This window comes from Channa argus, chromosome 1 (genome assembly GCF_033026475.1).
Source record: "Channa argus isolate prfri chromosome 1, Channa argus male v1.0, whole genome shotgun sequence".
Classification (NCBI taxonomy): Eukaryota; Metazoa; Chordata; class Actinopteri; order Anabantiformes; family Channidae; genus Channa; species Channa argus.
The window spans coordinates 9,788,461-9,799,761 of record NC_090197.1 but is presented as its reverse complement, the minus strand read 5'-3'; the positions used below and the strand labels follow the sequence as shown (position 1 = coordinate 9,799,761).

Genomic DNA, 11,301 nt, shown 5'->3' with positions numbered 1-11,301 from the left:
TTTTAAATAATCTTTTTGTTTCTCTCATATTGCTGCCTTTTTTCTTGAATTAAGTCTAAAGCCACGTCAATTCCCTTTTCCTTATACAGATGCCAATAACCCAGAAATCGGTATCAGTTGAAACCAGAAGTAAAGGACCACCAGAGACCCAAGCTAGCAATGACTCAGACAAGGACCTGGCATCTAAAACAGAACCAAGGCGTGTGAAAATATTCGATGGAGGGTAAGAGTCAAAATAATTGTTGTGATCCATTAATTAATATTAAATTAAAGATCAATTTCAAATGTCCTTGGTTTTGTGTGTTTTATGTTTCCCATGCTTTTATTGCAAACAGATACAAATCTAATGAGGAGTATGTTTACGTCCGTGGGCGTGGACGTGGTAAATACATCTGTGAGGAATGTGGGATCCGTTGTAAGAAGCCCAGCATGCTGCGCAAACACATCCGCACTCATTCTGACGTCCGGCCATACCACTGCGTCCACTGTAACTTCTCCTTCAAGACAAAAGGTTAGAGCCCACTTCTTTTCTTGTTTACATATGGCAATATATGATAAAAATGCTTTTGCCCTTGGAACAAATTACAGAAAAAATACATTTACATGTATTAATCCTATTGAATGTACTTCATCTAATTATCTGTGGAATTTATCAAACTCAGGATTTTCCAGAAACCCTACCTTCCAAATTCCATGACCTGAATGTGCAATTATTTTTTCCCACCATTTACTATTGAGACTGTATAATTTTACTAGACTTGAACTGTCATAGTCTGCTTTGTCCGTTAAAGCTATCAAATTAAAGATTTGTTTCACCACCTCTTAAACCAAGACAGTATGAATCACCAGTCCTTATCAAACTTGCCTACCCACGCAACACTGCAGAACAGTACTTGGTGTCAGAGCAACCCACTCTCATTTAAAAATGTCTTTATCAGTTACTCACCCTTTATGTACAGCTTGCCCGAAGACCGCATTCTCTTACATAAACTCCTTCTGTGCTATTGTTCAAGCTCTACCCACCGTGAGACCTCACTGCCTCTTTTTTCTTGCAGGAAATCTGACCAAGCACATGAAATCAAAGGCCCACAGTAAGAAATGCATGGAGATGGGGGTGCCTGAGGGTCTTATAGACGATCAAGATGCAGAAGACTCTGGTACAGTGCTTCAGTGCTCATCCTTCGTCTAGGGAGAAATACAGCAATATCACTGTGTCCTAGCTTCTCAGACAAAATGAACAATTTCTTAATAAATTCAGGGCTTTATTAAAGCATATTGTTACATATGTAATAGCGCTCTGTTGCTGTGTTGATCAATAGCTTTGCTATGGTCTAATTAGAAATTCTAAATGCAGCTTCTTCCTCTGTTAACTGAAAGCACGTGTGGGCGGCGTGCACAGCGTTTAGAAAGAGGAAATTGCTGTGTCTAATTTTAGAAATAAAAAAGCTGCCTGAAAGCTTTCTATGGTCCTAGTTTCTAAGAGCATATTTGTTTTTCCTTCTCTGCCTATGATGGAGCTCAGGGGTATGAGTTGGTCCAGGGTGTGAAACTTAAACCTTCATGAATTAAGTGCTTACATACCATCAGAGACTATATTTTTATACTAAGTCGATGAGTCATGTGTTCCGCTGCATACCATAACAGAAGAATGTCTATTTCTATTCTAACATATTTTGTCATATCTACAGGAGACCGTAGTCAGATGAGCAGTGCTGATCGTCAAGATTCAGATGGTGATGATTCTGATGGTCCAGATGATGAGGAGAATGATGACAACGAGGAGGAAGAGGAGGATAGCCAGGCAGAGTCTGGCCTTTCTACCAACCCTTCTGTGTCGGCCAGCCCGCAGCACATTCCTTCCAAAGAAGCTGAAGTCCCTCCTAGTGCCCTCCTAGCCCAGATGTCAATTAGCGCAGTCTCCCTCCCACTGTCCGGGCATCCAGCTCCTGAGACCCACACATCGGACTCAGAATCTGTCTCCATGATGGGCCCTATGTCCCTGAGCAAGCAGATATCCATTTCTGGAGCCTGCTACAGCCCAATGCCTTTCCCAAACTCTCTTCCACCTGTTGCCACTACATCAGAGTCCTGTACCTCAGACACAGAGTCAGTGCACATGATGAGCCCAGTGTCACCATGCAGGCAGATGTCCATCGACTACCCAGACTTTGACGTGCCCCCTAGCCCCCCAGTGCCAGGCAAGGCCACCAAGCTAGGCCAGGTGAGACCTGTGTATTCTCATTGTGTGTCCCTCCACCCTTCCCTGCCTGCCTTCCTTTTTTCCTACCCATATCCATAAACTGAATCCTGCATGCGAGGCACTTCTACACAGCTCCTGTGAATGCTCTGAAACCAGGTGAATAGTTCTAATTAGGTTTTGTGGCTTGATCCAAACCTTATTTCATATTAACTGCTTTAAATTTCCAGGACTGTGCCACAATAGAAAAAGGAACAAAGAGTTAATATAAAATGTTTCTCTATTTTCACAGGACACGTCCTCCAATACTCCTGCTCTGACAAACAGTGAATCAGGCGTACCAGTAGACCGGAGCACTCAGACTTCCTCCTATGTTTCACAAGGGCCCGTACACTTTCCCCCACAAGGCCTATGCCAAACGCCAGGAGCAGAGACCCAGACCCACCTGTTCAGTCACTTGCCCCTACACTCTCAGCAGCCTTCCCGCTCTTCATACAGCATGGTGCCGGTTGGGGGGATCCAGCTGGTACCTGCTGGCCTGGCAGCTTACTCCACCTTTGTACCAATTCAGGCTGGCCCTGTCCAACTCACTATCCCAGCCGTAAGTGTTATTCATAGAAACACAAGCCCATTACCAGCTCCCAACACTCCACCGCAACCAGAGGGCTTGCAGACCCAGCCACTTGTGGTCCAGGAACCAATCAGTAGTGTTGTTCCTTGCTTCCCACTGGGTCAGGTCACTGGCCTGCAGGCTCAAACAATACAGCCAGTGGGCCTGGAGACACTTAATCTCATGGGGCTGACCAACACGGGCCTTGCGTCTACCCAGCTGCTACAACAGCAAGGGCTCACCCTTAATGCCACCCTCGGGCTACAGGTTTTAGCTGCTAGCCCCACCTCCCAAAGTAGCACTGGTCCCCAGACACATGTCCCAGGTCTGCAGATAGTTAACATTGCCCTTCCTGCCATCATTCCTTCTCTCAGCCCTCTTTCCACGCTTAGTCCTCTCCCTGGATCCTCTGAGAGGCAGGGAAGCCCAGGAGCACAACCCTCTCAAAGTGAACATGCGCTTGGTACTTTGCAAGGCTGCATGCCTGCCTCACCACCCGACTCTTTGAAGGTCAGCTGCTCTCCAGAGCTGACCTCAGAGAGTAAATTTAGCCATGGAGGCAGCAACAGAGCAGAACCCACACAGACTTTTGAAATGAAAAGGGATAATTCTCCACTGCAGCATCCATCACCAGCTGCTGAGACCCGGGCAGACAGTGATAAGGATTCACCAGGTGAGGGACCTAGTGATCTTGCACCTCCAAGGCCACTGCCAGTGACCACCTGGCAGAAGGTAATTGATGACTGTAATGAGGTATCCAGTGATGATGAAGACAGATTGGTCATTGCCACCTAAAACCCCCAAGTGGAAAGCTCTTCTTGTTCTCTTTTTGTAATTCTTGTCACTTTGTAAGACTAAAAACACTTTTCGGGAGTTTGTTTCTTTGCAAATCTCCTTTCAAAGCACAGATGCTGACATTCATATTGTATGTGCAATCATATGATTATAATGATGACCAATCATTTTATTTTTACTTTTGTCAGCTCCAGACAATTACTTGTTTTGTACATGTTGTATAGACAATTGTGCCTTTTATGGAGTTTTTTTTTTTGTTTGTTTTGATCTTGTACATAATTCCTTATAAATCCAGTAGATGCTTGTGTTTATTTCAGAATGTAGAAGTAAAAAAAAAAGTATAACAATGGAAGATATCAATTTTATTTTGGAGGATTTGTCATTCGTAAATATATGGAATTATAAATGTCGTACTGGTATATGTACATTTCTATGGATTATAGGGCAATGTTTCTGTGTACAGATGTTGTGTTCAACTATTTATTATAATCCATCTAGTGCCCATTATGATTCATAAGTCCATAGGTATGTGCATTATGGTAGCTTTACATTGCTGTATCAATATTCTTAATTGTATCAGTAAACATTTGTTTACAAACATTAAACTAGCTTCACTGTATTCTGTCAGTTAAGCACTAGAAGCATATGGCTATCAATACATTATCTTAACCGCTTATTCTGTTCAGGGTTGTGGATGGGTGGGGGACTAGAGCATATCCCAGCTATCAGCTGGCGAGAGGCGGGGTACACACCGGACAGGTTGCCAGTCTATCTCAGCGCCAACACAGAAACACACACACAGGCAGACGACCACTCGCACTCACATTCACACCTAAGGCAATTTAGAGTAACCAATTAACCGAACGTGCATTTCTTTGCACTGTGGGAGGAACCTGGAGAACCCCGAGGAAGACCACACAAGCACAGGGAGAAGATGGTATCTGCACACAGAGAGGCTGCAGCTGGCAGGTTATTTAAACTGGTAATGAATTTATTCCTGCTCTAATGACAATGTAGGTGATTCGATTGTCTAAAGGTTAGTTAGTCCAAGCAATAGGTTAAATAATTTCAGTTTGTACAAACTAAATAGAATGATTAAAGGTGTTAGCATGACGGTGAAACTGTAAAAATATATGGTTGCTTCTGTGGAATTGTGCCAACTGGTACGTCTTTAGCTCCTCTACCACCACCATTAATATTTAATGAGTATGTCTGTTTGTGCAGTGCTACCCTCATTCTAATGGATCCCAAGAGAATCAACAATTGCCTTTTTACTGCCCTGGGTTACAAAATAATATAAGAATTTCACGCAGCATATGGTCAAACTATTTAATCTCCTTTAACATCTCACAATGGGTTACATGTACTGCCACACAAAGCATTTCGATTCAATCCTCAGGAGGCTGCCTCATGATCCTCTCATTAACACGATGATACCACTTAATTAAAAATCTCCATTTGCCCATCAAACAAGTGGCACTTAATTAAAAAAAATATTTGTTTTATTTTACACCTACAGGAAGAGCAACAGTAAAGAGCTCTCAGAGGAACAAACCAAGCATAGCAAACATAGCCTCAATGAGGGAAACTTCTCTCTCATCTCAAGAGGCTTTACAGTGAATGTTCCACCCCATTCAGTAGGTGACTCATCCATCTACATTACAGACCGCATCATCCTACCCCCTCCTCTTCTAGGGCTGACTGAAACCTGAAGGGGAGGCTATAGCAGAGCAAACAGAGACCCCTAGAGTTTGGGATCTGCTAGTGCAGAGACCTTACAAAAATGGCAAATGCCCACTAGATGAGCAACTCAAGCTTTCTCACTACACATTGCTTGATTCCTGCACAACGTAACGGCAGCTGGATGGATTCATGAGCTAAAGTGTATCCGATTTTTAAAAGGGAGCATAAGTCTGCTTCTAGTGGTTCTCTACTGGGTTGTCTCTGTCCTGAATGTGAAAGGCCACACAAACACTTTAGCACTTGCTCCTTCTCCTTCTGCCAGCAGCATAAGCTGTTCTCTTGGCCCGTGGAAATTCTTAATACCAGTCACCAATTAAAAGCCCCAGAGCTGCAGCATGTCAGGATATTTTACCTAAGACTTTTCCACTTTCAAGCAAGCCTGCATATTCATGTGCACATACAAACAAGGTCAATTTTCAACTACTGTTATAATAAAATAATATATAAACAGCAGTTGTAATAAAATAAATAAAATATAGCAGTTGTGGAGAGGGCTATCACAACCTTAGGACAAACAGGGAGCTTTTCAATCAACCACGGAACATCACTGTCTGCAGCAGTGTTCAGAAGTGGGTAAAATTAACTGAAACAATGCATGTTGCATCTTCAAAAGGGATGAAAACTCATGTCATGGATACTTCTATGGTGTTGGTTTGCCTTATCTATTCTTTTAAAGTGGCCTGAACAATATTTCTGTATTCTTTGGAAGTTGTGATCATGAAGTGCATTTAATGTCATTTCAATCACGAGTGTCGACATTATGCAAAGGATCAAAGTACTTCTTTGAATATTTGAGCAAGAGAAAATCAAAGAGTTGTCTGAGGAGCCTAGGAAGAAAATGTTAAGCTAAAGGTTACATGACCCTCTCCAAGCACCATGATGTTCCTATAACCACAGTTGGAAAAAAAAAAGAAAATAAAATTCAAGGTGATGGGACCATGGCCAGGTTCCCATAACTGTATGAGGAATGCAAAGATTGAACAGATTAATAAATAAAAAAATAAACAAAATTAATTCAAAACAGATGCATGCTGACCTCCAAGGTCAAGGTGCTACAGTGTCCAGTCAAGTCTTATGTTGTCTTCTGAATGAATGTGGGCTACACGGTAGATCCAGGAAGGCCTCGCTGCTGAAAGAGAAGCATAAAAAACAAGGCTGATCTTACTAAAATGCATGTTTCTCCTGCGAGAATGTTCTTTAGACTAAACAAAATGACATCTTCTTGGTAGGTCACATCAGCTTCATGTTCACAGAAGATAAAATACAAACATCACCCCTACTGTGAAACAGGGAGCGGGTCCGGTTATGTTATTGAGTTTTTGCACAATGTGCCTTGAGTATGTGTAGGGTACAATGAAATCAGTAGATTATCAAGGCATTCTGGAGAGGAACATAATGCTCAGTGTCAGGGAGCTCTGTCTAAGTTGCAGGTCATGCATCCTTTAACAGTCTAATAATATTATTTAAAAAATTACAATTAAAAGAATCAAGAATGGATGAGAAGAAAACATGGGACGTATCTCAATTGGTCGGCTATGTGTCCTGAAATTATTCTAACTGTAATTATCTATGGAGACTCACAGGCAGGCAAGGGCGGCTGTCAAAAGCATATTAAGTGTTACTAAAGTGCTTGATTGCACCTTTAAAGGATAAAGTACAAAATTTTAGGTTAAGGGTCCCATTTATGAAATGATGGCACATCAAAAATTAAAAGCAACATACTTGTTCTAATTAATATGGAATGGAATTTATATGAATTAAAAGCAAACATTTCTCACTGGGATTAATTAAGTACTATCCATTTAACTCTCTCTCTCTTTTTTTAATGTCTACTTAAGTAAAACTTTAGTCAAGTGAAAACTTAATGTTTAGACTCTAAACCCCGATTTCACATTATGCTAAATTTCAAATAAATTGAGTCCAGTCTCAACCCAGCTCACCGTGAAACCTGAGAAAAGAGAATTCCTGACGGCTGACTGCCACCTGCTGTCTCCCAGCTGCAACGCCACATCCACACCTCCCAATCCCCCCCCGCACTATCTAATACCTCGGTACCAAGATATCCCCAAAGTCCTGACCTGCACTGCCTCTTATCATCGACCGACCACTAACAATGTCAGCGTCTGGACTCAAGCCAAGCAGAACTCAACCGCGCGATGAGGGGGGGGGGGGGGGGGGGAGGGAGGGGAGGTGGGACGCACTTGTATAAAGTCAAAGGGCTGCAGATGTGGGACCACACTGACACACTGAGTCTCTAGACCGACGCCTGGGCGCTCCAGCGTAAATCTTTACGGCCGATCACTGAACAACATCTTGCAAAGCAGGGATACAGCGGATGATTATTTTGCCACTTCTGGGGAATTATTGATTATAAACTCGAGCAGTAATTTTGCCTTAGAGGAGTCTGGAAAATGGATATATACGTTTTGATTTCCGTGTTATCAGTGATGTACCCGGGGATTTTGAGCACAGGTAACTTTTTGCTTGTCTTCTTAAAAGCAGTTAATGACCATATTTTTAAGCATAAACCAACAAATATGTGGGAATTATATAAATAATGACAAATCGTTTGGCAAATCATTTTGCAGTTTTTAATGTTTAAATCCACCTGTCTGTGCGTGACAAACGCAGTTTGTACACACATGTCCAATCGTTTCTTTCCTGTTTTTATTTTATTTTTTTTAGCCAAAGTTTATCTACTCTTTATTGTAATACCGATGATGTTTTTGTTTTACAGTCTTATCAGCACCTGCTGGTTCCAAATCCACCGCTCCCCCCGTCACCGAGGGGCGCCATGTGCGGACCAAACGCTGCTCCTGCGCCACTTTCCTGGACAAGGAGTGCGTCTATTTCTGCCACCTGGACATCATCTGGGTCAACACACCTGAGTAAGTAGTCAGTTAAGTGCAGTGCTAACAGCTATTTGCCTTCTTTAGTTGCGTTCGTGAAGGGTCGAGGGTTTTATTTTCGGCAAAAAAAAAGGACATTTAAGCGAAACTAAACATAACTTTCGAGGTATAACCAATAATAAAATATGATCGACCTACTTTTTCCAAATCGGTGGATTTAATTTGCAACACTTTTGAAGTAAAAAGGCTCATTTAAACGCACACTATCGTCGCACACCACGCTATTTTTTACACAACAATACTTCCCCCGTTCATTTCAGTCTTTACGGTTGATTGTTGCTAACTGTCACGTTCTATCCAGGCGCGTGGTCTCCTACGGACTGGGCAGCGCTCCCAGGACAAAGCGCGCGGTCGCGGACTCCATGGCAACCAGGAGCGGACCTCGCTGTCGGTGTCTCCGCGAGGACGACAAAACCTGCAGAAGCTTCTGCCGGGGGGGAAACAACCTCAGGTTGGTAGTTTGCATTTTGTAATAGCTTCAAAACATAAGTGTTAAACGGAAAAAGCAATAACAAGCATTTGTCATCTTTACTGTCAGTGATACTAGAAAACGCCCGAGTCCATCATTTATTTTTTTTTGTGCTTGTTTTTAATCGCATGTGTGAACAAGTCTGGAGTCTCGATTGGATCTAAATGTGTCGAAACTACTGGATGAATGATTGAAAAAGTGATCCTACTCCCATCATGTGCGCTTTCACTTACAGGTATGAGACATCGCACTCTGCCGAGGGCGATGCCTGCGCCGAGGCGCAGTGCAAACACAAGCTGGCAGCTGACACGGGCAGGATTAAGAGGTAAGACAACCCGCTCAGAACGGGAATGTGGCCGAATACCTCAAAGTCTATTTGCAAGATAAATGGACACGGCAATTATAACCTCACGCAACACTCCGGTATATTGCAAGAGGACAGGGCCCAGCATTTTAGCATGCTGGAAACCTGGTGAGCCTAAGAGAGACAAACTGGTTTAGAGACATATTTTGAGATCAATGAAGGAATCCTCTATACATTATAATGACTGAGCGTCATGAATTCCTTAAAACCTCTAAGGTCTAATGGAGTTTAGCTGAAGTATGCTGCATCATTTCCCCTCACTAAGCAGTGACTTATGAGAGGAACAGAGTCTCTCTTTGCCAGAGCTGCACTCATGTATCATCATGTTTCAAATTCAAATGTTGATTCAAATGCTGCCATGTGTCTGCACTTTGACACATTCATAATTGGAAACATAAACCTTTTATTCTCATACCAATCAATTTTGGGTCCTGCATGATACTTGGCTTACTTAGAGGTGTGAATGTCAGTGACTGACAGTGCAAATCCACCAGGATATAAGTTTACGTTTTACACAACCTGGGAGATGGTCTGTTCAGACGTGTGACTGCTTTCTGCCTTTGTCTGCAGGAGGAAGAGCGACAACAAGAAACGGGTGTTTCCTCCACTGCTCAAGGCTGCATTGAAAACCCGCCTGCTGCTTGAGAAGTGGAGGGTGAGACAACACCACAGGGCGAGAGAATGGGAGGGAGAGAGTACGGCCTCCTAGAGATGAGAGATAACCTCCACACCTTGTCAAACAGATGGGGAAAGGGTTCCATACCTGGGGCCCTTCTCTAACACCATCTTCCAGTGGGGAGGTCCTGTGCAGCAGCCCTTCAGGAAGGCACTGGGAAGCCAGCAGAAGGCCACCAAGTGAACCCCACACTGGCTGTGCTGCATTGAAGTGTCTGCAGCAGAGCACAGAACATTTACAACTGGAGTTTGTTGCACTTGAGACAGATGGACGAGGTCAGAGACAATATAAGGAGCTCAGGTGATAGCAGATAAGCTGAACAGAGGACCTGGTCTGCGACATTCACTCATCGTTTCAGATGTCATGGTCAGACTCAGTCACTCCTTTGGAATTAAAAAAAAAAACAACAACACAGTAAACATTTCAAAAACTTGACTTTACTGGGAGGAATTAACATGAATTCTTTTGAAAATAGAAACAAGGCTGTACACTGAAGAGGCAGTTCTACTTATATTTCAAACTATTCTTTTTCTTGCACACAGTTGCAAATGCAGATTATGCTTTTACAGAACGGATTATGGCCTTATGCCATAGCTTTACACAAGATATTTTTTCGCTGACTGAAACTGAAAGCATCTACTACATATATGTTGCAGCTCATCTCCTGTATGCCAAGTCACGGGGCATTGTAGGTATCTAGAACAGTAGCTGCTAGGAGTTTTTCTTACTGTTGACAAGATTTTTCTTTACATTTGTCATAATTTATGAATGTTTTATTTATTCTTTTTTACACTGTAATATGATGGTCACACAGGTCCATCATATTTTGTCATTTCTGTGAAATGTGTTTTTTTTTTCACATATGTGCCAACTTGTGGCCACAGTTTAATAAATCTTTACACAGTTATTTAAAACAAACAGATCTACTCCTTCATTCTTGTCTCATACACTGTGCTGTATCCCATATGCAATAGATTAGATCTAAGCAAACTAAATTAGAGGACTAGTGTTTCACAAGTTTCATGACAGGCAAAAATGCTCTCAATCTTAAGTGAATCTCTGAATTTTACAAATCAGAGGTTTCCCGAAATCCACTGGCATTCACTTTTGGAGGATTTAAAGTTGGTAAAAAAGATACAAAAAGTAAAAGTGAAAGAAAAAAACAAGTGAGTCCAAGTGTAAGAGACAGCGGTATAGAAAGACGTGCATTCAGATGAAATACCAACAGTGTTGATGTGGAAGACAAAGAGGCAAAAAGCAATAAAACCCCCCTAATCCTGTCCTTTCATCTCTGTGCCAAACCTGTGTATATGCTGTAATTTCTGAATCAGATTAAAGTGGATTTAAGGTTTCTTTCAGCAGCTTGGATTTCAAAGACACATCCAACTCTGCTTGTTTTCAGCGCTGTAATCATCTTCTTTGTTTTAAAATACTTATATCTTCACCCTATCACTCTTTTGCTGAAAAATGATTCTGTGCCACCGAACAAAGCCCTGAGTCACGCTTGTTATTCTCTTAACTACCTGCCCAGGGCTCCG

General features: G+C 42.3%; 2 protein-coding genes across 7 annotated transcripts in view; both read left to right on the top strand.

Annotated features, from left to right (window-relative positions):
• Positions 1–4,243, top strand: part of hivep1 (HIVEP zinc finger 1) — a 51,893-nt gene extending 47,650 nt beyond the window's left edge. For all 6 annotated transcript variants that reach the window (XM_067495607.1, XM_067495580.1, XM_067495598.1 and 3 more), the window contains 5 exons: positions 90–223; positions 336–511; positions 1,056–1,157; positions 1,689–2,221; positions 2,490–4,243. In XM_067495607.1, the coding sequence (XP_067351708.1) occupies positions 90–223; positions 336–511; positions 1,056–1,157; positions 1,689–2,221; positions 2,490–3,602 (2,058 nt within the window). In that variant the 3' untranslated portion in view covers positions 3,603–4,243. The remainder of the gene's footprint in view (positions 1–89; positions 224–335; positions 512–1,055; positions 1,158–1,688; positions 2,222–2,489) is intronic.
• A 3,321-nt stretch (positions 4,244–7,564) lies between these two features.
• On the top strand, positions 7,565–10,681 carry edn1 (endothelin 1). The gene is made up of 5 exons (XM_067495557.1): positions 7,565–7,817; positions 8,083–8,233; positions 8,556–8,705; positions 8,959–9,048; positions 9,658–10,681. The coding sequence occupies exons 1-5, from the start codon at positions 7,757–7,759 to the stop codon at positions 9,794–9,796; spliced, it is 591 nt and encodes a 196-aa protein (XP_067351658.1). The 5' UTR covers positions 7,565–7,756; the 3' UTR covers positions 9,797–10,681.
• The last annotated feature ends 620 nt before the right edge of the window (positions 10,682–11,301 follow it).